Genomic DNA, 26,506 nt, shown 5'->3' on the forward strand with positions numbered 1-26,506 from the left:
TTTGTTTCCAGGTTTTTATTTGCCTTTTATAATTCTGATATTTATGTACATATATATATATACTTTTTTTTTGTAAAGGGCTCATCGACAGACCAAGCAAAGGCATTCAGGGCGATGGTGGCTGCTGGGAGAACTGATCTTTCCTTTTTTTTTTTTTTTTGTCTGTTTTTCTTTTTTCCTGGGATGGGATCATCAAAGCTAATTGCTAGAAAACCTAGAAACCACCTACAGACTCAGACATCTGCCTACACACTAGTGGCATATGGGGAAAGGGCGAGGGCACAAACTTGCAAAGTCGTGGTGTATTTACATTTCCAAGGCGGGGCGCTGGGGGGGATCGCTGAGCAAGGGGCTGAACAAGTTCAGACTGGGGTTGGGGGGGTGGGTTGCTAAGGGGTCCTGGGGCCGGGGGAGGAGGTGGGCCTGGGCAGGGACAGCGGAGCCCACTTGGATGTTTTCTGGTGGGCACCGAAGGCAGCATGTGTCTGGAACTCCTGAAAGCCAGCTGCAGGGTGGGGTGGGCCAAGTTGACACAGGCAGTGGTGGGGGGACTCTGGTCTGTTCAGATGGCCCCCTCTGTACCCGTGGCCAGCTTGTTCAGTTCCCATCCCAGTTGGAGCAGAGATGGCTGAGAAGATGGGGCAGACAGCGGGGACACCGACTTCAGTCCCCTGTCCCAGTCCTACTGGCCAACGAGTGGCTGGGGCTGGAGGTGCCAACCCTGGTCCTTGGGAGACCCCCTCCACAGCTGTGCCTGCCTCCTCGCCTCAACCACAGCCTCGCCCTGCCCAAAGGCCGGTGAGGCAGCACCTGAAGACTCCTGGCATGTGAGTGGCCCCCGAGCTGGAGTGAAAAAGCAGTGTGTGCCCAAGAAGCAGAGCAGCTGGGTTTTGGCAATCAAGTGGGGACTGGGGAGTCAGAAGAGGGCGTTGAGGCAGCGAGATCCCCTCCTCGGCCCCCGAACTCACTGGAGAGAAGGACGGGCCTCAGTCCCAGGGTCAGGGACCCAGCACAGGCCTTGGGCTGGGCCATCATGGTGATCTCTGATAGCCCCGTGGCCTGGCCCTGGGTGGTGCTCTGCCTGGCCTGGCTGGACCCTGCTACTCCAGGGTCCCGGCGGGGTTGATGGGGGATGTGGCCCCGGAGCTGTCATTGCCCCCTGCCACCTCCTTCTCCTTCTTGCCACTGTACTGGCCGATGAAGGAGCCATCCTCATTGAACTGGACGTCCACGCTGCCTCCGTAGTCTGCCAGGCTGTCATCGCTGCCCAGGGGCTTGATGTCTCCGTTGAGTGATGGCTGGCTGCTACCAAAGGCCTTCTCCTCATTGTCACTGCAAGGGGAGGGCGGGGACCATGGGAGGTGGCCCAGCGGTAGCCAGCAGGAGCAGGCAGCCGCTGGCCTGAGACGGAAGGCCCAGGTTTGCCCCACTTCCGTGTGTTCTGAGCACACTGGGGACAAGGCCTTCACTCCAGACACGTGCAGCTTACATGCCTGCACCCTGGGGGTGTTGGGGCTCCCATCTCCGGATGGGCTGAGGAGGGGTGCCAGTCCAGCCCGTCCCCAGAGACAGGGACAGGGAGGCTTGGGAGCTGAGTGTCAGCATTGTTGGCTGGTCCCTGAACCAGGGAACTATAGGATCAGGAGGCATGGGGAGTGTACAGGCCTGGCACAAATCACCCACAGGAGGGTCCCTGCCCCCAAAGCGTGACAGCCCAGCCTTACCTCTCCAGGGACCTGCCATCACCCCCGCAGCACAAAGGAGAGACAGAGAGATGCAGTCACACACGAAAAGCGCACAACTGGGTGGCCCGGGGGCATGGGCTCCACCCCCAGCTCACCTGTACTCGCCGAAGGTTTCGTCCTTCATGGGCCGGGCCTCTGAGTCCACCTGGGTGTCCTCCTTGTCCTTCACTGCAGACACAGAGCAGGCCCAGCTGCTCACCCTGCCCCATCATCCAGCCTGGCTCCAGGCACATGGGCCTGGTCCTTCACATGCTCAACACTGACAGCTCCCCTCGGGCTACCTGCCCGCCACCCGCAGTGTGCCCATGTTGTCCTGCCCGGGCTCAGGGACTAAGGGGGGGGGCCACAGCCAGGATGTACCCGAGTACTTGCCACCCTTGCTGCGCTTAATGAAGCACAGGATGAGTAAGACAAGAAGCAGGACAACGATGGCACTGATGAAGCCGATGAACCAGCCTTCAGTGGCAAAGCCAGCGGGAGGCAGCCTCACTCGGCCTGCGGAGGGGAGAGGAGGCAGGAGACTGAGGCCAAGTCCAGGGTTGAATGCGGAGGGCCCCCAGGGACACTGCAGTTGCAGGACCCGAGCCCACCCTGTCAGTCCCCAGCCTTGGTCAAGGACCTCCCTCCAAGCCTCTGGCTCCATCCCCTGCCAACCCCCAACCCTGCCAACCCCCCAACACCAGGGACCCCCCCACGCCAGGGACCCAAATTCCAGAGATCCCCCACACCAGGGACCCCCCTGCCAGGGATCCCCACATCAGGGACCCCCCACACCAGGGACTGCACAGGAGCAGCTGAGGACATCTGAGGACTTCAGACAGCCCGGGGGAGGGGCGAGCTGATGGGGAGGGGAAAGTCGGGGTCCCTCTGGGGGAACAGGGAGGAAGAGCTTCAGTAGAAATGGCTTCCCTGGCAACAGGACCAGTGGAGGATGTGAAAAAAAAAAAGGGCTCTTTTCAGGGACCTGGACTTTTCTCCATTACAAGCCTAGGGGCACAGAGGTTCTGGCGGGGCCGTGGGCAGCTCAGGGATGGAGGGAAGCTGACTAAGCCTGCCCGCAGCCCCCGCACCGGTGCCGTTGGTCTTCACTGCCATCTGGTGCAGGAGCACCTGCTCCTTGAGCAGCTGGATCTCATAGTCGGTGTCAGGCTGCAGGTCCCACTGTGTGTAGGAGCTCTGGTTGTAGCTGACGTACTGCGGTGGGAGACGAGCCACCAGCTTCTCGTCTGTAGTGGGTGAGGGCAATTCGACTGAGCAGGGAGGGCCTGGCAGCACCCTGGGTCCATGCCAGCCCCAGCCCCTCTGGGCCCTGAACCCCCATTTGAGGCTCACCCCCCAGGGCTTTGAACCAGATCTGGAACCCGAAGTTGCACTGGCCCTCTTTGGGGACCCAGGAGACCACACTGTAATTCTCGCCAGCCATGGCGGAGATGTTGCCAAAGTCCGGCATCCCTGGCAATGGAGAGAAGAAGGGTCATGGGACCTGGAGGCCGCCCCCTGGCCTGCCCTTGCCGCCTGCTCGGAGCCCACGCCAGCTCACCGGACAAGGCCATGGTGCCTCCTTCCCGTACGATCGCCTCCCCCGGGCCCTCCCTCGTGGTGGCCTGCAGCTGGAATCGGTACCGCAGGCGGGGGCTGAGGTTGGTCAGGTTGTGTGTCCGCAGCTCAGGGTCCGGGAGGTCAAAGGACAACTGCTCCTTGCTCCCGTCATTCACTGCAAGGACAGGTGAGCGGTGGGCTTCGGCCCCCAGTGCAGCCCCCTCCCCGGCTCCCCCCTCCACCCCCTGGCCGGGTCCATGACACACGTACAAGGTTGGTAGGAGAGCACGTAGCCCGTGAGCACACCATTATGGCTGAGCGGAGGCTGCCAGTGCAGCAGCAGGCTGGTATCTGACTGGCACTCCAGGTGCAATGCCTCAGGGTGTCCAGGCACTGTGGGGCACAGAGACCAGTGGCAAGTCCTCGCCCCAGTCACCCCATGTAGGAAGGGACAGGGGGTGTGGAGGTAGGGGTGCAGGGCACAGAGCTCACCTCCCTCAGGGGTGTTGAAGGTCATCCCACTGGCGGGCCCCAGTCCCCTCCCGTTAAAGGCCTGAACCTCTACCCAGTAGGAGCTATAGGGCCGCAGGCCTCCCAGGATGGTGCTGGTGGCATTGGCTGGCACCACCACGTGGCCTTTGTGGACGTGCCTCTTGTTGTGCTTCCTCTGACTGCCTTCCCACCAGTACGTCACCTGCAGGTAGACAGGAGACCCCGGAAGGACAGAAAGGGTCTGGCAGTGACCCGGGTCGGGGTGGGGTGGAGTGTGGGGTGCGTGTTCCCCATGGCCCTCCCAAGGGAGCAACTGGCAGAAACCCAGGCCCAGTCCTATCACTCCTGGTCACCCCACCCATCACCCCAGGGATCTCCCCAGCCCCCATGTGATGGACTCTTACATTGTATCCCCGGAGGTGGCCTTTGACCTGGGCTGGGTCCACAGACTGCCACCTGACCAGCACAGTGCTTGAATTGAGGGCCTTGACGGGTTCCAGCAGAGGGCTTGCCTGGGGGTCTGCAAAGGGCCAGTGACATGGATGAGGCCAGCCCAGGACTCTGCCCACCCAGAGTGGGAAAATGGATTTGGATGCAATGTAACAGGTGGGCAGTTTAATGAGCAAGGGCGTTTACATAGTCTCAGAGTCTCTCCCCGAAGAGAGAGGAAATAGTAACTATGTGACAGAGGAATTAGAAAAGATCTTGACTGCATAATCAAACTGAACATTTGGTCATGTTCTAGATTGGAGGCAAGGGAAGAAGCAGGATAAGTGGATGCCATGCAGGAGATTCTGACTTGGACCATGGACTGCGGGAAAGACAGTCTTGGGCCCCACACTGGGGATATTGGCTACTATCAAAACAGACAGTTAAGTTATAGATACCAACTTATGGATGGTCACTGTCTTTCTGGATTTGCAAGACAGCTTTTTGGTTACGTAAGCAAATAGCCTTACTCTTAGGGAATGCACTGTATTAAGAGGCAGGAGCTGGCACCGGGCTGGATCCCTGAGTCAGTGGCGGAGAGTGGGCCAGGGAGGCACATGTGGGCTCCACCCCACCCCCCGGGTATGGGCAGGGCCAGCCCAATACTCACAGTCCTCTCCAGAGTAGCCGATGGTGATCTGGGGCTCAGGGCCCTTGCCCTGGCTGTTGACGGTCTGGACTTTGATCTCATACGGCACAAAGGTAGATGTATTGGACACCACCAGGAAGGGGTCACTGACGATCTGTTCCTGCCAGGCCCCCTGCATCTTCTGGGGGCGCCACTGCACTCGATACTGAACCTGGGGGGCATTCCAGTCCATCCACCGCAGCGGCTGGAGGGGGAGAGCAGAAAAGAAGCTGGGTGGTCAAGGTCCCCGGTCCTTAGGACAGCCAGTACTTTGGGGGGATAGCAAACCCCTGAGTCCTGATCTGAGGTCCAGGGGTGAGCTCGGCCCAGGATCCTCACCTTCCAAGTGATGACCATGTTGTTGGTCTCATTTCCTTCCCCCTTCACGTCCACGGGGTTCTTCTCTGGGGCTGCAAAGTAATGTAGACACATCAACACTGTGGGCGCCCACCAAGGCCATGAAGGCAGAAGACCAAGGAAGAAATGACCTATTGTAACCCTGGATGTCAGGAGGCAGTCGCTGCCCCAGGGGAACCCCTGGCAGCAAGGGAGCTTGGGCACCATCCCTTTTCCTGACTTTCCCTGGTGCTCACCTGCCTCCGGCGTGACCACAGTCTCAGAGTCCGGGCTGGGCTCCCCAGGGCCATATTTGTTGATGGCAGTGACTCGAAAGGTATAGTGGACATAAGGCGACAGCTTGAGGGTGGTGGAGGTCTGGTTTCCGGGCACCTTGCCCAGGCTGTACCACTTCTCGGGTGCCATCTCCTTGTCCTCAAATTCAATGTCATACTCTGCCAAGAAGTGAACCAGCAGTGGAGTCATCGGTGGGTGGTGAGTAGGGGAGGGGGGGGTCGTGCAAAGTCTGGCTCTCCCAGAGGAAGGGACAGGGAGCCAGAAGGGAGGGCAAACAGAGTGCCATGCTGCTGTCTTCTTACTCTCAATGGGGGCGTTATGGTCATCAGCTGGGCTCCAAGACAGGCGCACCTGGCTCTGCTTCAGCAGGTGGTGATCAGACAGCTCCAGCTGGGGCACAGGTCCGGGGCTCCCTGGGGGCCACAGGAGCTGGATCTCGGGCCCACTCATGACCCAGCTGGCCCACTCCCCCTGCGACGGATGCCTGGGCTCTTGCGTCTCGCTCGCCTCTGTACCACGAGGCGGATACCCTCTGGGGACTCACCGACCACCAGCAGCTCTGCCCGGCTCTCCACCACGTCCAGCTTGGTGCTGGCCACGCAGCTGTAGTTGCCCTGGTCACTGTAGTCCAGGCTGTGGATGACCAAGCGCTCGTCTTCTATGAAGTACCTGGTGGGGGGTGGGGAGTGGGGGCACACTTGTCCTAGCTACTCCTCCCTCCTCCCTCTCCTTCCAGGTTCTTCCACTCAACAGCAGGTCACGCCCCTGCCCCGACATATGAGGCCAGGGGGTCTGGGCATCCTGCTTTACCCCCCCTTTGCCCCCTCCCTCCACCAAGCCCAGGTTGGGGCTGGGCCCGCACTTGTCACTGTCCCCCAACTCCTGCAGGTCGAGAGCATCCCTGCGCCAGGTGGTGCTGTGCTGCAGGGAGGGGTCAAAGGAGGCCTGGCATGTGAACATCACTCGGGAGCCTCTCTTCTCGATTGCACTGCGGGGCCCCTGCATGATCCGAGTGGCATCTGGGGATGAGGACGAGAAGAAGGTCATGCCAGGGTCCCCCAGAGACCCTGACCCTCCCTCAGGGAGGGGCTGCTGGCCACAATCAGCAGCAGCAGGGAGGGGCATCGGACCTTTGACCTGCAGGTTAGCCACAATGGTCACGTTGCTTTGGTCGTTGGCAGCCTGGCAGAAGTAGTGCCCAGTGTCATTGGTCTGGAGGTCTCGGATGCCCAGGGTCCCGTTGGTGTAGGGGAAGAAGCGCTCGTCCTGCAGCACTGTCTTTCCTTCCCTGTCCAGCCTGGCACAAGCAAGGCAGGCCTTGCTCAGACCCCAGTGGGCTGGGACCCCTGGCCCTCCTTGGTTGCCTGGGCTGGAAGATGGCTTCCAGGTGCCCCCCACCCCCTGCCACCAGGGTCAGAGCACGCACCACTGGACGCTGGGCACAGGGGCTCCGAAGGCCTTGCACAGAAGGTAGGCGGTGCTGCCCTGGACTGCCATGTATGTCTCATTGTCTGGGGTCAGGATCTTGGCTGGCAGCTCTGAGCGAGGAGCAGTCAATGGGACACAGGGCCGAACTCAGGGCCGGGCGAGCGCCCACATGCAGTCAGCAGGCAGATGCAGGGATCACCAGGGCAGCTTCTCCCAGGAGAGCTGGCAGTCTCTGGAAGCTGACAGTGACTCCACCAGGCCCCCATGAGCCCTGCCCATCTTGCTTCCCTATGGCCCCTGCCAGGCTGAGCCTCTCTCAGCCTCTTGTCTCAGTCTCCAATATCCTATCAATTATGTGAGGCTCCCCGCCCCCCCCACAGACAGCCTGCCTCTTCCTGAAAGCTCTCTGGGTCTCCCCAAGCCCACCTTCCCTGAGGCTTGGGGACAGAAGCATCCTGGCCAGGGTGAGCCTCTGCTCGGGGACCACGCTCAGAGGCTGCTTTTTCGTCTGGAAATACCAGTAAGACCCTGCCCCACTGTTGGCAGGATGGGCGGGAGACATGGGGAAGGCTCCAGACAGGAGCAGGGCAGCCACAGCACACAGACCAGCTGGTGGCTGAGTTGGCCTGGTGGCCTTGCCCGGGGCAGGACTTCAGGGACGGGCCAGGGGGCTATAAGGCAAGGTGGCTGACACTCACCCACAACATAGATGTAGGCATTGGCCAGCAGGAGCCCGTGGCGGTTGCGGGCCTCACACTGGGTCACCATAGTGTCACTGGGCTGCAGATTGCTCAGGACCAGGGCTCCATGGTGGATCCGGTATTTCTGGTCCTTGCCCAGCTCTGAGCAGATGGCAGGTGGGCCATGGGCCCAGGGCAGGGCAGTGAGTCACTATCCCCAGGGCCCCCCAGCCTCGCTCCCCATCCCTGCTCAAAGCCCTGCTTACCCTCCACAGGGATCCCATTGATTCTCCAGGTGACCTCCGGTTGGGGCCTGCCCTGCACTTGACAGTCTAGGCGGGCAGTCTCCCCTGGCCCGTACAGATGGCTCTGGGGCTTGTGTAGCCAGTATGGTGCAGCTGCCAGGAAGGGAAGAACTGATATGAGCTCACAGCGGGTGACCAGCTCTCAGGCTGGCCCTGACTCTGCCCACCCTCACCACCCCCCGTGACCGTGGGCATGGCATTCTGGCTGCCTGAATGCCCGCAGTGGCGCCATACCCTCCACGGTGACGTAGTAGGCGTGGCGGTCGCTGCCCAGCGAGTTCTCAGCCAGGCAGCGGTACTCGCCGTCGTCCTCCTCACCCACGTTCAGCAACTGCAGCGTCTTGTTGTGGTTCTGGTAGGTGACCCGGTCGGCTGGCATGGGGCCGCTTGGGCGCAGCCACTTGATGGTGGGCGTGGGGCTGCCCGGGGCCACCAAGCACAGAGGCCAAGGGAGACAGCAGAGGGGAGAGAGGACCGGGCTGCTCAGCCCTGCCCCACAGCAGAGGCTCCACCCATGCTCCGCCCCACGGCAGAGGCTCCACCCCCTGCCCCTCCCCTCCCAGGGGACCCAGACTCACAAGCCCTCAGCTATGCACTCCAAGATCAAGGGCTGCCCCTGCAGGGCCACCAGGTGGCTGCTGGAATTGGTGGGGAAGAGCAAGTGTGGTTTTCTGTCCATCATGCTGTTGGCTGTGAGGAGACAGGGCGGGCAGCATGGCGCACTCTTCCCCAGCTCTGACGCACTAAGTTCCCAGGCTGGGTGACTCTGGACACCCCAGGGAGCCCTCCGAGGCTCAGTTTCATCTTCTTTTTTTTTTTTAGTTCTACCAGTTTATTGCTACCAACCCATCTCCCTCCACCCTCATGCACACATGCTCAGTCATGTAACCCCATAGACTGCAGCCCACCAGGCTCCTCTGTCCATGGACTTTTCCAGGCAAGAATACTGGAGTGAGTTGCCATTTCCTTCTCCATCCTCCTCTTCTTAAAGAGAGGGCCCTATCTCTGCCCTCACCACCCAGGGAAGGTGTGTGGGCCACGCTGTCTTTGAAGAAGACTGATGGGATGCACCATGAGGGTAGGAGAAGAGTAGGGCAGTGTATCAGAGACTTTGGAACTCACTCGCTTTGACCCGGAGGTCAATGGGTTCCTTTTGAATGATGGTTCGGGTGCCAGGGAAGTGGGCGTGACAGATGTAGTCTGAGTGGTTGTCCGAGGTGAGCACATTAGCAAAGTAGAGGTTGCCATTCTGGCCCATGGTCACCCGCTCATCCTGTTTGATGTGCAAGATCTCTGTGGGCAGGGTGGGGGGGCGGGAAGGAAGGAGGCAGAGGTCAGAGGTCAGGAGCCCTCCCCCGGAACATACACCCACTGACCCGTCCCTTGCCCCTGGCAGCAGCCCCTCATGGGCACCCACTGCTGTTCATCCAGTAGATCCGGAGTGGCTCTGCACTGGGGGGCGGGTGGCAAGGGAGAATCACCGACTCCCCTTCCTCGACCTCAACAGGTTTCACTGTCTCCTTTGGCCACTTGGGGGTACCTGGAAGGGACAGAGAGGCCGGCCCCATGGATTTTCCAGTCTCTTCCTGGAGAAGGCAGGGCAGGGGGAGAGGAGGAGGGCTACCCGAGGGCACAGGTTGGCGAGCCAGGACATGAGGGAGGCAGAGACTCTGGATCCTCTCTGGGCTCAAGGCTGAGACCAGCGCAGCATGCAGATGAGATGGGCTGGAGGCCAGATGGCCGTGAAGGGTTAACTCTCTACAACTCTTAGCTCCCACCAGGAGGAAGGGATGAGGGCGGGTGGGGGAAGGCTGAGGTGCAGTGATGGGGGGAGGGGAGCCGTGGTGGGATGCTGGAGTCATAGCCCCTTCCATCATCCTGACACAGAAACCATGGCAACGGTTCCCAAGGTAACTGGAGGGGCAGAGCAGAGGAGATGAGTGCAAGCTCAGAAGGCGGAAAGCTCATGGAGGAGGATGGAATGCTTGGGGGGGGGAAACCCCAGGGAGAGGGCGACACAGATAAAGACAGAGGCAGACAGCAGTAAGAAGGGAAGCCAGAGAGGTCAGGTGAGAGGTGCACAACGGAGGGGAGAGGAGACACACTGATGGAGGGGACATGGGAGGAGATGACTGGAGGGAAGTGGAGAGCAGACAGCAACTGAGGGGTGGATGGGGTAGAAGCTGAAGCCCAGGCTCAGACAGGCTCAGTCCTGCCCACATTCAGTCAACAAGCCCTCCCAGGGCACTCCCCAGGCAGCAAGCCCCAAGGCCAAGAAGGGAAAAGCACAGAAGAGAGGGAAGGGGGGATGGAGCTGACCAGAAAGAGTGGCAAAAGAACAGGGGGAGGAGGCAAGAGGTGGCTGCGGGCCAGCAGGGTGCCCGGTCCCTTGGCACTCTTAATAATCAGCTGAGAGAGGTCAGCTCTCGGGTTGGAGCCTCACACACGCTCGGCAGATCCGTTTGGGGACCCGCTCACATGCCCCAGACCCTCCCTGGTCCCTGCAGTGCCTCGCACCCTCGGCCATGAGCTGGATCTCGTGGGACATGGCGGTGCCCAGCTTGTTGCTGGCAAAGCAGCGATAGGTGCCCTGGAAGCTCTGGGCAAAGTTGCTGCTGTTGCCCGTGATGCTGAAGGAGCCAGAATGGGGCACCTGGTTCACGATCATGCCCAGTTCCTCTCTGGGTTTGAAGAGGATGCCATCCCGAGTCCAGCGAAACCTGTGGGGCAGAAAAAGGCTCAGAGGAGCCCTGAAGCCGGGCAGCCAGGCCAGGGGCTGGGCCAGGGCGACGACCCTGGCTGGTGAGGGATGCCCAGGAGGGGGAAGGCCCTGGGGACCACAAGGGCTGGGGGGTCAAGTCAGTGGTCAGCCCCAGGGCTTAGAGGGTGACGGTCACTCACTGCACTTCGGGTTTGCCGCTGGCCTCACACTTGAGGCTGACGTCATCTGTGGGGAAGATGACCACACGCCGGGGAGACTGCTCCGTGATGATGGGGGGTTCCATCACTGGGGCAGGAGGGGGGACAGACATAGTGAGCACTTCGGCCCTCACCCTTGTCCCATGGGGACAGAAGCCAGGTCTGGAGCCTGACAGGCCGCATGGCCATTGGGTGGTGGGGCGGGGAGGAGCAAGTTGAGCCCAAAGCAGCTGGGCAAAGGTGGAAGGGACCAGAACAGAGAGAAGATGGCACCAAAAGTCACAGAGAAAGAAACCAGAAGAGAGAGAAGAAGCCAAACAGAAAGACAAAGCATGTGAAAGAAAGAAAAGAGAGACAGGGGAAGCCAAAGGCAGAAGCACCAACGAGGGCAAACCCCTCACGGGGAGAGAGGAGGACCAGAGGGAAGGGTGGACCACCAGAGACAAGTGGAAAGCCAGGGAGGAAACCCACCTGCTGGAGACAGAACAAAGCCGCCCCCCTTCCCCCCGCCACCAGGTGCCACAGGACCCAGGAAGCAGAAAAGACTGCAGCTTGCATGAGGCACAAGGCATACAGGGCCTCCTGGGAAACATTTCCACCCTCCCCCCAACTTACCATGGTGTCCTTCATCTGAGAGATCCATGCAGCAAGGGACAGAATGAGAAAAAGGCTGACAAGTCGCCCCATGGCTTAGGCAGAAAGAAGTACAGACAACCCTGGGGGAGGGGGAGGCTGGGAGAGGCTGTAAGAAGGGGACACATGCCACGCTACAGCTATGGCAGGTCAAGACCTCCAGGACACAGCCTGATCGCCAGTTCTGGGGTGGGGCAATGGCCAGGACCAGTAGGCCTCAGCTCTAGCGGGCAGGGAGAAAGAAATCCATGACTTTAACAAAGACTGCACTGTGGCCAGATCCTTGCCTCCTCCTGGCAGGGTCTGCAGAACTGACCCCCCGCCCTCCACCCAGGATACCTTGGAAGCCAGAGAGGCAGACAGCCCGCCTACAGCAGCCCGGGAACACTCCCCTGCTCCAGCTCATATCCCTCCTAATCCAATTAGCACAGCTCAGTGTTTTCAATTACCTGGGCCCAGCGGCCCCCTCCCTTCCAAATCCTCCCCAAGGCCCTGCTGAATCTGAGTTTCTAGGGCCTGCCGGCCCGGCGCCAGGCCTCAATTTCTCCCCTTTCTTCCTCCCAGCCTGCCACCGAGCTCCCTGGAGCTGAGGCCGGGGCTTCTGCCCCCAGTGCCAGCAGGCTTCAGCAGAGCACTGGCTGGGGTGGCTGACAGCAGTGGGCTGCCTCTGAAAGCTTTTGTTTCTGTGGAAGACCTCAGGGTAGGGGCCCCCAGGAGAGAGGACGGGGCTCCCTGGGAACACTGCAAAGAGGGTTCTGCGCTTGGGAGGGGCCAGTGAAGGCAGCCCAAGAGGCAGAGACAGTGAGAGGGACCACAGGATGGGGCAAGCAGGGAAGGAGACAAAGGGGCCTGGAGGGGCCGGGGAGGGAGAGAGCTGGAGGAGAGCTTCCAACTGGGAGGTACCAGGCTGCTCGCCACGTTGCATCAGGGTCAGTAACAAGTGCCAGCCAGTGCCCAGGGCCCCCTTAGACCTGCCGTGGGTCTCCGACACCCCTCTGCACACAGGTATAGCAGGGTAAGGCCTGAAAGTCACTGGGGAGAGATGAAGGGGGAGGCAGACGAGCACATGTGTGGGAATGTGCCAAAGTATGAGTCTGGGCACATGTGGGCACACCCCAGGCAGTGCTGCAGTGACGTTGTGAGTATCCACCCATGTGCCTCTATACGGATGTGTCTGGCCAGAGTATTTTGGAAGGCTGTGAGTGCCTGCCTGTGTTTACTGTATGACTCTGTGTGGCCTACCTGCTCCTGTGTTCGTGTGGATGGCTGTGTTCCTTTGTATCTCAACCTCTCACTTGTGTGTGCCTGTGTGCCCCCGTGTGTCCTCTTGGGGGGTCTCTGTGCCTGGCTGGATATAGGTGGCTGATCTGTGTGCCTCTGCAGCTAGGGTAGGGTTTCGGGTGTGACTGCACAGAGCTCCATGTGTATATCTAGGGAGACAGCCCCAACCTTTCTTCCCATCAGACCCTCCCCACCTCCTGCAAACCCTCAGGACCCCTCAATGTCAGGGGCCGGTCACGGTCACCTCCCTCAGCCCCTGACCCATTCCTGGCTTGGACAGTCTCCCCCAGCCTCAGCGCACAGCTCATCTCTCAGTGATGCTGGCCTCCAACCGGTGCAGGCTCAGAGACAAAGGCGGAAAGGTGAGGGGGGAGGGGACTGGAGTGAACAAGGAGCAGATTTAAGATACACAAATGCTACCATGTCAACTGTCCCTCACACAAGCCCCAAAGCCGCTTATAGCAGTGTGTTTATATCTCCTGCTCACACTCAGGAGAAAACACCATCACAGTAACATACGGTCCACACACAGACAGGTACTCACAGGCCCGTATGACTCACTAGTACAATCAATGTCAACAGTCAAATACCTACAGAGCTTCACAAATTTGACCAGTAAGTAGTGGTTAGAGTGACTCACAAACTTACCTACACAGGACATCAAAATCACACTTGGAATATCCCCACTTAGTCAATGTATCACACCATACACATCTAAAAATATATCCAGACAAATTACATAGTCTGTCCAGCTCAAAAGCATACACAAATACTCACGTTCAGTCACAGCCCTGTAGCCACCCTCCCCAGAAACCCCCCTCGAAGGGATTACTCCAACAGCCCCACCCCCAATCCCCCACTAAGTAACTACACATCACATTTTAAGGATCCAGAAGGCTGCTGGATCTTTGCAAGGGGTCTTTTCCTGTCTCAGTTCATGGAAAGGGCTACCAAGGGCCCCATATAGGATTACCCAAGTCAGAAGCCAGAGCGAGGCTTGGTCTAGCTAGCTGAGGACATTCTCGCGCTTGCCCCATCCTTGGCGGGTTGGGGCCGACACTGAGGCCTGAGGGGGCGGGTCAGGCGTCAGGCCTGCTGTCCGTGGTGCTGAAACAGCACCCGCCCTCCCGCGTCTCTGGTCCCTGTCCGTGGTACTGAGACAGCCCGAGTCTTCCACCCGGTCCTTTACAGGGGGATCCAAAGTCCGGGTACCTCTTGCGCACTCCGGGCCCCCAGGGAGTGAAGGTCGGGGGGTCTGGAACCCAGAGAAGGTGAGGAGGCAGAAAATAAAGAAAAGCCCAGTGTGGCGGGGAAGGGAGGCGCCGCGGCGCCCTCCAATTACTCACATTCCTCAGGGATCTGGATGAGCACGCAAGGGCTGCAGAGGAGGAGAGGCCACAAGTACCACAGCGCCACGGCCATCTTCCCGGCGGCGCCGGCAGCTCGGCTTTGCCGGCAAAGCCGGCCGGGCTTGGCTCAAGCTCCGGCCGGAGGGAAGGGTGGCTGGTGGGTGGCTGTGGGAGGGAGCCGGGGGTGAGGGCACTGCGAGAGGGAAGGAGGGGAAGGGCAAGGTGAGGGAGGAGAGAAAACGGACGGATGTTAGTGACTAACATCTGGGCGAGCCTGGGCTCCTGGCCCCGCCCCCAGCCCCGCCCCCTCCACTCTTCCCTCCCCCAACCCCCCCATTTTGGAGAAGAAAACCTGGAAGAGACCAGGAGAAGCTGGGCCTCCAGTTCGCATTTCATTCCCTTCCTACTGGCTGTGCCTCCTCCACCAGCTACCTCCCCAGCACAACCAACTTGTTGCCCCATCCGCTCCCCTGGGCATGCCACAGGCTGCTCTGTGCCCATCCTCCCGATGTGTGACTCAAGGGCCCATAAGCAGGTGCCTGTGGGCATGAGTGTGGATTTGGGTGTGCAGTAGCTGTGTGACTATGTGCGTACACACAGGAGGACATGTCCCTCTTCTCTGCAACCAGGAGGCACTCATGAATGGGTGTGTGTATGACTGCAGGCACACAGAAGTATGGGTGTGTGCTCCTGCGCATCTGTGTCTCTGGGGGATGACTCCTGTCTGCTATCTCTGTGCGCACACACAGCATGCACACACACATATGTAGAGAAGAACCCTCGTCACAGTCTCATTGCTGGGGGTTTTGGAACCAACTGGTCCTTGGGTGCTGTTCAGGCCTAAAAACCTGGTAGGGGACAGGGAGACTAGGGAAGTGGGAACACGGCAAGAAGGGAAGGGAACCAAGAAGTCTGCATTTCATTGAACAGGTTGAGGGAAAAAGAAGAAAGAAGGGGAAAGGAAGCCTGCCCTCAAGAAGTGGCAGGAGGGAGTCAAGGAGGAAAGCACCTCTCAGCTGTCCCTTGGGCTCCTAGGGGGCCAACAGAGGCAACTGTGGCCTCCCCCCTTCCAGATACTCCAAGCCAGGCTCAGAGCAGGGCTCAGGGAAAGCTCTGGGACAGCATTTCTTACATCTAGAGTGTCTGGCAGGCCTACCTTCTGGATTTTTTTTCTGAGTCTTCAGGGCTCAACTGATAGATGTGTCCACCCCAAGCCCAAGTCTATCAGCTATATGCACAGGCCACCTCTGCATGCCAGAAGGCCCAGTGACCGAGGGCCCAGTGGAGGGTGCTTCTCTGCCAACAACGAGAAGAATGGCCTGGTCACTTCCCCAGGGCACTTCCAAGAAGACAGAGAGTTGTGACCCCCAAACAGGAAGAGGTGTGAGAAAGAGACAATAGTAAAAGTGACCGAGAGCTTCAGGGCTGGAGCTTGGATGTGATGCCTGAGCTCACCAAGTCCATCCCAGGCAAACTCCCTCCCAGCCAGGACCTGATCAACATGGGGACCAGCCTCATTCAGAAGGCAGCAGCAGTGGGTGTGGAGGCCTGGAATGCTATGCCAAGACATCCAGACTCAGTCAATCAGGAGGCAGCCAGAAGCCACAGCTTGGTTTTGTGGAAGGTGACCTGAGAAGTATGGTGAATTCAGCAGACTGCCCTGGGACCCAGCAGGCAAAATAGACAGTAGCGAATAGCTGCCAGCCTAGAGCTCTCAGACTCCCAGACCCAAAGCTGGAGGGGGAGGCGGGGAAGGAAGCACCCAGGTGGGTCAACGTGGACAGGCTGATGGCCGAGAGAGTGACCAGGAGAGTAAGTGGCAATGGCCTGGTCACTTCCCCAGGGCAAGAGCCAAGCTGGGTCCCAGAAAGGAGGCAGTCCACCAAGTCAACGCAAGCCGGGTGGGCCTCACGCGACCTTGGCCTCAGCTTCAAGGCCTGTAGGAAGCAGTAGGAGACTCAGATCAGAGGGCAGGCAATCAAACAGCTGCCTTGGGAGCTCTGAGTGCTCTGGTCTTCAGAGGGGGAGGGAAGGGAGACAAGCAAGAATCTCCAAGGCTGTCCTTCTGGGCTGTGAGGCTGGAGCATTCCCTTTTGCTGGAAAGAGGATGGCTGCTTGTCCCCAGAATGGGGTTTGGCATGTGTACCCTGGTGTATATGCAGGGGATACAGGATAGCCCCAATCCCTGTGGGCTCCACTTACTGCCCCATCCTGACACCCCGCAGTCTCACATTCAAACTCTTTTAGTCTCCTGGTCTTTGCCACCCAGCTCACCACCTTCCCAGGCCCTTGGAGCCTGGGCAGGAGCCAGAAGGTGGGGAGGCCCCTGACAGCTGTGGCTGGGTCTCTGATCTCTCCCCATTCCTCAGGCAATTACAGAGCAAGCAGCTCAGGTTGTCAGCACAGCAGGCCCCCCACCCCCCATCAGCACCTCCAGGGGCAAAGGAGGCGGGGGAGTGTTCCACAAGCTGGTGTACAGATGGAGCCAAGGCCACGTCTGCAAAGGCGGGGTGGGGGCCGCTGAGGGGGGGCAGGCTGAGGAAGACTGAAGGGTGACAGACAGGGCGAGAAAGAGGCAGGAGGGAACAGGAGAGACAGAGCAGGAGGGCTTGGGGGGGTCGGGGGGCAGGGAATGGGAGACAAAGACAGATGCTGGACCACCACAGTAACCCATGTGGAGAAACCCAGAAACAGAGACCTGGACAGCGGGGAAAGGGAGGAGAAGGGTGAGGAGCACAAAGGACAAGACAAAAAGCAAAAAGCAACTGATGAGAAATGGCCAAAAGAGCAAGATGAGTGAGGGGTGTGTATGTGCGTGCGTGCTTGAGTGTATGTGTGAGTGTGTGCAAGCCCAGGGGCACCTCTTCCACATCCTTGTAGACAGGGGTGTGCCAGGAAAGGGCCACAGAGGGAGAGATGGACCCGAATCACAGGAATGGGGCTTCTTGGGCTCGGAGGGCAGACTGGATGGTGGAGAGACCAACAGAAGGCAGAGACAAACAAAGCCTGCAACAACAGATACAGAGCAGCAGGGCCCTGACCACTTGTGGCCGTAGGATGGGGGGCGGTTACAGACGAAACAAGCCGCTGCTGGCAGACCCTTAGGAAGCAGGTGGGGAGTCCCACAAGGGAGGAGGGACAAGTACTCAGAGGACCTCGCTCCAAGATTTCTGCTGGCACACAGTGAGCCGCCCCCGGGCAGAGGGGGTGCCCGTGCGTCCATGGGCCAGCTCAACAGTGAGTGCCCGCACACTGGGGGAGGAGAGACCAGGGCAGGCTGAGTACCCCTCCTCCATGAGGCCTCCTGCAAACTCAAGAGGAGGGGCAGGCAGGGAGGGAGATAGGGTGTGGCAGGCTCTGAGATGCAAGAGCCAGCAGGGAGTACCTCAGTGAGACCCTGGAGGAGCCCCACCCTGCCACACCCTGAATCCTCAGGCCAGTCCTCTCCTCCAGCCTCCATCCTCTAAATGGGGACAGGGCGGGGCGGTGTGTGGGGGGGGCGGGCACACTTGGGAGGCTGTGAAGCCAGGTTGGGATCTGGGAGGGCTGCTTTTCTCCTTGCACACACCCTGGGAATCTCCTGGCTGGCCTCCTCCCGGGCCCTTCCCAACGGACAGAAATGCTCCTGCCACAGGAAGGTGCCCCTGCTGGTCTGTTCTGAGCAGGGGGCAGGGCTGGGGGCTCAGCCTGGGTATATAAGATAGTCCAGAGTGGCAGTGCCAGGGCCATGATCTGGTAGGCCTGAAGGGGTGCTTGGGGGCACCTACACCTGGGCTGTCTGCTCAGCAGGGCTGGTGGGGAATCTTCCAGGCTGTCGATGGGTATACAAATGGGGTGGGGTGTGTGTCACCTCCACCCCAGGCACTGTGTTTCTTTAAGGCTCCTCCTCGCCCTCCCCACCAGGCTATGGCTGGCGGGTTTCCATGGAGATGGGAGCCAGCTCGCTCCACTGGCAAAGATGGGGGAAGAAGGGAGGAAAGCTTGCCGCAGCCTAATGGGTAATTTAGATACTACAGAAAAGAGGCTCCTGGGTGGGAGCCCTCACAGGTACTGAGGTGGAGGGTGGGGGTGTGGGGGCGGCTGGAAGTCTTAGAGGAAGCTGCTGAGTCCTCGGTGATCCCAGCCTCGCCCCACTCTCAGGGAGAGCACACCCTCAGCCCCTTCAAGGCTGCGGTCTCCAAGGCAACACCAGCTCACCTGTAATGGACCATTCTCCTTACAGGGTAAGGAAGGGGTGGGGCAAAGGTTAACTCTTTGTGGGAGAGAGGGGAGAGTGGACGGTCTCCACTGAGAAAGGAAGAGGGGGGAATCTCCCCAAAGGCAGTCAGACATTTCCCCCTTTCCTATTTTATTAACTGAATTTGTGGCTAGCACGTCCCACAAGCCAGGGACACTTCTAAATACCCTTACATGCATCACTCATTGAATCCTGAAAATGACCCTGGGGGAGCAGTACTATCATTATCTCCATTGTATACATTGAGGAAACTGAGGCTCAGAGAACCGGAGCACCATGCTCACCAGGTATGGGGTTCTAGATGGCGTGGGGGCCCCCAAAGCCTCCAAAGACAACTCCGGGGGGGTCAGCTCGCCTCTGGGCCTCTCAGGCATCTTTGTGCGTGCACCTGCCTGCATTTGCAGAGGGTCAGGGGTCTGGACAGGGATGCGCTCCAAGCCGGCCTGCCCCCTGGGGAAGGGCCTATTTGCTAGGCAGATGGCAGGCAAATGCGGGCAACTGGGAGGGAACTCTTGGGAGCGGGCCACGCGGAAGTAGAAGGTGACCCACATCCCATCTCAGCACAAAGCAGAAACCACCCTACCCCTCAACCCCCTTCCCCGCTGCCCTCCCCAGGACTCTGCACAAGAGAAGGCAGACAGTTCTTGGTTTCTGGCTCCTCTCTCCCTGGCCATGCAGAACCTTGGGATGCTCTGACCCCTTTCTGTAAACCAAAGGCTCCAGGGCCCCCCTCACAAAGACCTGGCTACCTAGAGGGCCCCTCTCTCCAGATACAGCTTAGGGGCAGCAGGGACTCCCTTCCTGGGCAGCAGGGAGGTTCCCAGGGTGTGTGACCAGTTGGGAAAACTGATGCCCACGGCCTAAAATGGGGCCCCTCATCCCCTCTAAGCCCTCCCTCTGGGTCTGGAAAGTGGGCTCAGAATAAGATCGCAAGCCCCCATCCTGAGAAATGAACCTGGCACCAGAGGGGGCTGGGGGCTTCAGGGACCGGGCAAGAAGGGGCGACATATATCCACTCCAGGACCCCAGAGGAGAGAAGGTGGCAGGTCCTGTGGGAGAGGAAAGGTGCCCAGCCAACAGGAGAGGCAGGAGGGGCCCGGCCCAAGGCCCACCCGGAGCTGCACAGCCCCACTGGCCCCGGGACAACTGGCCCAAGCGAGAAGGGGCCTCCTGGAAACAGCTCAGACACAGCCAGGCCCCTCTGGTTGCCTCAGGGCTCCCTGTTCCAAAGGGTTAAAGGGCAGAGGGGGCACCGGAAGCCTGGAGATGGACAATGGAGGCTCTGTTGTCCCCTGGGCCTCAGCATTCCTAAGGCATGAATGCAGGCGGCCAGGGGAGGGGCCAGAGGGCACCCCGCCCCCCAGCAGGAAGCCTCTGCAGCACAGGGGCGCAGGGAAACACACACACACACACACACACACAGCCTCCTCCGAAGCCACCACCAGCATCAGCCCCGCCCCTTCCTAGCACAGGATCCACGCGGGTACAGGACAATCTGTGTGCATACGCTCTCCCAAGCACACGCACACACACACAATTGCACACGTGTAATGAGATGGCTAATGCCCACGCATGCAAATAGGAATATGGGGAAGCTGCACACACACACACACACACACACACACACACACACACACACACACACAAAGCTGCCCGGTGCAAACCTCCAGACCAGCTACCTGGCTCTGAACACTTCTGAGCAAAGCCTGGCTCCTGGGACACACCAGAAGGGCAGGAAGGGCCAGGCCTAGGACACCACAGCCCTCCTGCTCCTCTCAACCGGAGGTTGTCCCCGTTGGCCCCGCTAAGTTGAGGGCCAGAGGCTGGCAGGGACTGCCCCGTGGCAGGGGAGAGGCAGGGTCTGTGACCCCCTCCCCCAGCTCTGTGACCTGGGGAGAACACGGTGGGGGGTGGGGGCATAGGCCCAGGCCTTGGGTGGGGGGCACTGGACAAAGAAAAGCTTCTGGAAAGACCAGCAGTCCATCCAGACCCTCCCCCTGCAGAGGAACTCACCACCCTCCCGGCCCCTCCCGCTTTCAGACCACAGCCTCTAGGAAGCCACAAAGATCCTGTTGATGTCTGGGGAGAAGGTGGGCTGGCCTTTGCTGATTGCCCCCAGTCTTCTGCTGGTGGCCACCAGGCGTCCCCACCCCCCACCCCGGCCACCCTGCAGGTCAGACAAAGCTCCATGGGAGGCCGGGGCCCAACCCAGTGGACCGGGCTGGGAGGTGGTCACGCTGAGAGGGGAGACAGACAAAAGGGGAAATTGGGAGACAAGGGACAAGGGACAAGGGCGCCTGGGGACTGAAGAGAGGGGGACAGTGGAATGCCCCCCCCCCACAGTGAGGGGGCAGGAAGCAAGCAGAGGGAGGAGGAAGCTGACAGGTGGGGGGCGAGGGTATAAAGAGACAGCTGAGAACAGGGTACGGGGCGGGGGGCGGGGGAGCATCCAGGAATGGCCAGGTCAGAGCTAGCAGGAGGGAGAAAGACGGGGGAGGTAAGACGGGGGAGGTAAGGCCCCACCCAGGGACCTCAACCCAGCCTTCCTAATTAGGGGAGGAGGGACAGGGCCAAGCCAGCAGCCCACCTGGGACCCTAGAGCAGGGATTCAGATCCTCTCTCTCCCTCACGGTCCACATCCCAGGGTGGGGCACAGCCCTGGGTGGGTGGTGCTCTGGATGGCCACTGATGCCATGTGGGGGGGGCCCGGTGGAAGAGGGATGTGGGCCCCGTTATTCTGTTCTCCCCCAGAACAGGCCCCTGCTCAACCCAGAGCACCCGCTGGGAAGCTGCTCCCACCCACTCCTGTTTCACCCCCAAGAAGGGGTTGGAGAAAGGCTTCCATCGCACCTTCGCCCTGGCTCGCCAGGCCAGGTACGGCAAGGCTGCCTGCCCCCTGGACAGAAAGAGTGCCCCAGGAGACATTCTGTCTATCGAGAGGGGCACCAGGGACCGTCTGCCTTGAAAAGGACCTTGTAGATGAAGGGGTCCAAACCCCACGTGACAGCCAAGAACGCCACGATTCAGAAGGGAAAGGGCAGAGGGGCCTGCATCGCTGGGCCATGGAATGGCGGGTGTGGCACAGGGGCGCCTCCCCAGCTGGCCTCGCCCAAGTGCATGCCATGGAAGCTACCCACCCCAGCACAGGAGGAGGCTGACAGGAGCACACAGCCTGGGCACGTCTGCCCACTGGAGTAGGCCCGGGACAAGGCCTTGCCTCAATTCTTGCCTCCTCTTACCCTGCAGGGAGTCACAAAGAAAAACAGAAAACCCATCTGGAGACAAAGAAGGTGCGGGTCCAGTGTGTCCCTGGCTTTTCCATGGGCGGGCCTGAGCCTGGTTCAGGCCGGCACCTGGCAGGGCATGCTGCCCCATGAATGAATGTGCGCCCCATGGGCCCCAGAGCTCCTGAGCTGGGAGGAGCTCCCAACTGCCCGGTGGCAGGGGGCTGGGTGCTGGGGGAGGAGCCTTTTGGGAGTGGTTTGTAGCCAAGCAGGGAGACTGAGGCTGGGGTGTGCTGAGCGGGGGTCTCTCTCTGTGATCAGATCCCCAAAGATCCCTAATTTCTTTTGTTCTATTTTTTGTATATTTCAAGCCTACCACAATAAGATGTATTACTTTGGGGATCACACACACACACACGTGAAGAGAAAGAGACACACACATGAAAAGAAAGGATGTAGCAAAGACAAACGTCAGGCGGAGGGGTGTCGCAGCCTCAGCACTGATAAGGACTTGCCATGTGGCCATAGATTAGCCAAGAGCCCCCCACGAGAGCTAAGGAGCCCGTGGGTGCACCTGTGGGTGTTGCATGGAGGCCCTGTGATTGGCCAGGCCGGGCTGAGCTCCATCACCTGCAGCAAGGCGTTGGTCAGAGGCAAGAGGCCTCCCACCCCACCCCAGCCACCCCACAGGGGACCAGGAAGGTGGGACTCGGGGCACTTCATGGGAGGGAAGGGTGACTGGCTTATTCACCCTCAGGGCCACGTGAGTCAGCAGAGATGGCACCCAGTTGCCCAGAAGCCCCTGCTCTCTGGGTGGAGTTAACTGAAGTAGGGTACCTCCATGGAAGAGGGTGTCAGGCCCCCCACATCTTGGGGGGACCGGATGGCCCTGGGCCTGCCAACCAAGAGTCTCCGAAAATGTACCCTAGGAAAGGGCAAGAGGAATCGCCGTCTCCTCCCATAACCAGCCAGCCAGAAGGAAGACAGCCATGGGTGCAAGCCCTGCAGTGGGCAGGGCCGAGTCACGACCAGACCAACGCGGCCCCCCCTTCCTGCAACCCCCCCCCACCTGATGGGCCACAGTCTACATCCATGCGCCCAGCGGCACCCTAGTGGGTGCCCAGGCCCACCTCACTCGGGGTTTCCTGTTTGGGTCCCGAGAGCCCGCAGAACCTGCGGGCTCCAGGGCAGGAGACTGGTCATGGCACAAGGTGGGAGGAGAACCCTGGAGAGGCCAGGTTGAGGTTTAGAAAGCAGGAGAACAAAGCCCCCCTCTCCTACCTTGGGGCGGAGAGTCGGGCAGCGCCCAGCCCAGTTCCCTCCCCTCCCAGGGGCGGCCGAGTCCAACCTGCCTCGAAAGCACACGGGGCAGCTGAATGTTCCACCAAACAGGATCCTGAACGGGGAAAGGGGGCAGCCACGCCCAGGGCCACACCCCACGGCGGCTGATGGGGACGCCTGGGTGGGGGTCCCTGGGTCTCACCCCTCTCGCCTTCTCACCCGCGCACGCACACCCGGCGAGACGTGCCAACTTCGGCCCCCCATCGGCCCGCACCGACCCTGCCCGACTCCCCCCGGAGAGACGGCACTGGGGGTACCGCCCAGGTAGTCTTCACCTGTCGGGGATGCTCCTTCCCTGCCCCGCTGCGCTCCGCGGGGCCCGGAGCCGAGCGCCCGGCCTGGGTGGGGCTCTGGCCGCTCCGCTGGTGGTTGCGGGCTGGTCCGGGTGGGGCTCCCCGCTCTCGCCCATCCGCTCACCCCTCCAACCCCCCAGGGCAGGGCCGGGACAGGAGGCTCGGGGCGCTGCCCGCGCGGCCCGTGCGCGAGGGCTGGCCTGGCCGCCTTACCTGCGCTGCGGCCGCCGCTCGGGCTGCCCGCCCAGCCTCCACACGCGCCGGCCTCGGACCCGCCGCCGGAGCGAGACTGCGATGCTGATGCTGCGGCGGCCGCGGCTGCGGGGCGGGGGCGGGGGCGGGGCGGGGCGGGCGTGCGCGCGGGGAGGGCGGGGGACGTGGGGGCGGGGGCAGTGAGATCACCTTCCCGCCGCCCGCCCCGCCCCGTCGTGCCCCTCGTCCCAGCGGGACCCGGCGACCGAGGCCGGCGCAGGCCGGGGAACCCCGGTGACCCCCCTCGGGAGCTCAGTGGCATCCCGGCCGCCGGGTCCCGCCGGACCCGCACCCGTAGCCCTGGAGTCCCTGGCCCGGCGGCGCCCCGCAGCCGGGCATCCGCTCCGCAGTGGAGGCCCCGGGCAGGAGTCTCGGAGCTGGTGTGCCCCTCGAGGCGTAGTGCCGGGCGGCGGAGAGAGGAATCGGGGAGCGAGGTGGGGGGAGGAGAAACAGATGACCCCCAGACTCCACCCGGCCTTCGAGGACGCTGGCGAGCGGCGGGCACCCACACACCAAGCGGGCTCGGCCGCGCCCTGGCCGGGGGATGTTTGGACCGCTCATCTCCCCCGACCTCCGGCAGGATTCCCGAGTTTCTCAGCTCTTTCTGGAACCTCTCCTAGGAGCTCTGTCCGCTGGGGCCTGGATCTCAGCCCGCCAGGGAGGCACAGCGGGGCGCGCGCTCCTGAGCAGCGCAGAGCCCAGGAAAGGGGGGTGTGCGGAGGTGGCTGAGAGGGTCTCCCGTCGAGCTGCCATCACACATCCCCAGAACTACCCCCCCACCCCCCCTTCCCCCGCTCTCTGTCCCTTTTCCTGGGGTCTGATTTCTTTGTCCTGGGGAATGGCCTCATCCCGACCTCTCCTGGTGGCCCAGCCCTCCCCCTCTCTGGAAGGCCCCCGGGGACCATCCCCTCCCCAGCGCCCCCTACCAGGGCTGGCGGCCATGACCTCTGAGGCCACGAGGAGGGCAGAGCTATTCCGGAGCCAGCCGAGCCCAGCCGCAGGGCAAGGAAGGCCTAGGGCCCAGATGGCAGATTGCGGCCCTGGTGGCCATGGTATTTTTATGGGCATGCCTGTGGCCCAGTGAAGCATACTCGGTCCCTCAGCTCGGCCTCCTAAGGCAAGTCGTGCAAGTCGCAAGAGGCCCTCGTGGTAGGGGGCCTCGATTCTCCATCCCACCTCACAATCCCTGGAAGGGGAGACTTTGAGTGGTCCCTCGTGCCCCCAGGGAATGTCTGGATGCAAGGTTGCCAGGCTTCTTCAGGATCTTGAGTGAAGCGGGGGGCTGGGGCAGGGAGAACCAAGGGAGTCTGGGGCAAGGTGTGTCCCAGGGTGGCCAGTGGCCCCCTACCCTTCGATTCCAAAAGACCCAGGGCAGGAGAGCTGGCTGGGCCTTTGTGCCAACCGGCCGGCCCCTTCAGGAGCTGTGAGGAGGCTGGGGCTGGCTGGGGCACTAGGCCAGTAGGCTGGGAACTGGGCTTGGAAGAAGCTGGGCAGAGGGCAGGCATGGGCACCCAAGACGGGGTATTTTCCATGAGGCACTGAGCTGCGGTTGGCTTCCTGCCTCTGCTCTGATCTGATCTCCGATAGGCTTAGCTTCCTGCCGGCTCTGATCTGACCTCTGATAGGCCTGGCCTGTGCCTTCACTCAGCACCCTCCCCTCCCCCCCACCCCCAAGTTCCCAAACTCTTCGGCCAGCTGCAATTAAGGACCCTAGGGTTCCATGCTGATCCCTGGGATGAGAATGACCACACTGAAGTGAGAAGGGGATAGAGCTATTTCGTGTGCTCCTGCTAAGCGCAGAGTCATGGGCTCAGTCTCCATTTCTCATAGTATATTCATTACTATTATTCCACTACATCCCATTTACTGACCATTGCCTCAGACCTGCCACTGTTCTCAGCACATGTCGAGTCTTGGCATACTTACTTTTCACACCAACCAGTGAGGTCAACTGTGGAACACATCAACCAACTCAAGGAATGTGTCCAGGAAGCAAGGCTGGGAAGAGTGTCTTTGTCTCTTTAGCTCATTGTATCCGCAAGTTACCCCCTTCTCCAAGAGAGGGGCCCAAGGGGCAGGGGGGCAATTGAGCAACCAGGGGTGCTATATGGAGCAGTTCGCCTGCATTCACCCACCTGCTCTTCAGCACATCACTCTACGTCAGCACCAGTATTGCTCCCATTTCCCAAATGAAGAAACTGAGCTTCACACTGGTCAAATGACTGACACAAGATCACCCAGAAGGTGAATGGTAGAGCTGGGATTTGCACTTGTTTCTGTATGACTGCCATATGCACAAATGGAGGAATAAGAGAGGACTGTGGGCAGAGCGAGTCACAGGGGAAGCACTGGCAGGCAGATTCTTTACCTCTGAGCCACCAGGGAAGCCCTAAGTCAACAATACTCCAATATAAATTACTTAAAAGAAAGTGAAAGTTGCTCAGTCATGTCTGACTCTTTGCAACCCCATGGACTATATACAGTCCATGGAATTCTCCAGGCCAGAATACTGGAGTGGGTATTCTCCAGGGGATCTTCCCAACCCAGGTTTCCCACATTGCAGGTGGATTCTTTACCAGCTGAGCCACAAGGGAAATGTAATTAAAAGACGCTTGCTCTTTGGAAGAAAAACTATGACCAACCTAGACAGCATATTAAAAAGCAGAGACATTACTTTGCCAACAAAGGTCTGTCTAGTCAAAGCAATGGTTTTTCCAGTAGTCATGTATGGATGTGAGAGTTGGACTATAAAGAAAGCTGAGCACCGAAGAATGGATGCTTTTGAACCGTGGTGTTGGGGAAGACTCTAGAGAGTCCCTTGGCCTGCAAGGAGATCAAACCCAAGGGAAATCAGCCCTGAATATTCATTGAAAGGACTGATGCTGAGGCTGAAACTCCAATACTTTGGCCACCTGATGTGAAGAACTGACTCATTGGAAAAGACCCTGATGCTGGGAAAGATTGAGGGCGGGAGGAGAAGGGGATGCCAGAGGATGAGATGGTTAGATGGCATCACCGATTCGATGGACATGAGTTTG

The 26,506-nt window shown here is 60.3% G+C and overlaps 1 protein-coding gene across 3 annotated transcripts; it reads right to left on the reverse strand.

Annotated features, from left to right (window-relative positions):
- On the reverse strand, positions 1-23,525 carry L1CAM (L1 cell adhesion molecule). 3 transcript variants are annotated; one of them, XM_061408978.1, is made up of 28 exons: positions 23,430-23,525; positions 14,119-14,314; positions 11,474-11,488; positions 10,841-10,946; positions 10,457-10,659; positions 9,357-9,479; positions 9,062-9,232; positions 8,518-8,629; positions 8,174-8,358; positions 7,901-8,032; positions 7,653-7,796; positions 6,953-7,064; positions 6,657-6,823; positions 6,389-6,545; positions 6,071-6,195; positions 5,829-5,939; positions 5,487-5,684; positions 5,233-5,303; positions 4,876-5,098; positions 4,181-4,296; positions 3,777-3,978; positions 3,555-3,677; positions 3,286-3,459; positions 3,078-3,197; positions 2,816-2,971; positions 2,106-2,240; positions 1,841-1,913; positions 1-1,332 (listed from the first exon to the last, which is right to left on the reverse strand). In XM_061408978.1, the coding sequence occupies exons 2-28, from the start codon at positions 14,192-14,194 to the stop codon at positions 1,101-1,103; spliced, it is 3,762 nt and encodes a 1,253-aa protein (XP_061264962.1). In that variant the 5' UTR covers positions 14,195-14,314; positions 23,430-23,525; the 3' UTR covers positions 1-1,100. The 3 variants fall into 3 exon arrangements, with proteins under 3 accessions (XP_061264962.1, XP_061264963.1, XP_061264961.1); XM_061408979.1 differs by lacking the exon at positions 11,474-11,488; XM_061408977.1 differs by lacking the exons at positions 11,474-11,488; positions 14,119-14,314; positions 23,430-23,525 and having other exon boundaries at positions 10,841-11,449.
- Between the last annotated feature and the right edge of the window lie 2,981 nt (positions 23,526-26,506).

Source organism: Bos javanicus, chromosome X (genome assembly GCF_032452875.1).
Source record: "Bos javanicus breed banteng chromosome X, ARS-OSU_banteng_1.0, whole genome shotgun sequence".
Taxonomy (NCBI): domain Eukaryota; kingdom Metazoa; phylum Chordata; class Mammalia; order Artiodactyla; family Bovidae; genus Bos; species Bos javanicus.

What these genes read in the sequence shown, in the direction of transcription:
- L1CAM (XM_061408977.1), bottom strand. Translation starts at nt 11,430, where the DNA reads ATGCCTTGTGCCTCATGCAAGCTGCAGTCTTTTCTGCTTCCTGGGTCC. An exon ending in GAGTTGGGGGACAGTGACAA is followed by an intron (nt 6,196 to 6,388) that starts GTGCGGGCCCAG and finishes ACCCCCCACCAG; the next exon opens with GTACTTCATAGAAGACGAGC. An exon ending in AGTGAAGACCAACGGCACCG is followed by an intron (nt 2,241 to 2,815) that starts GTGCGGGGGCTG and finishes TCCCCTCCGCAG; the next exon opens with GCCGAGTGAGGCTGCCTCCC.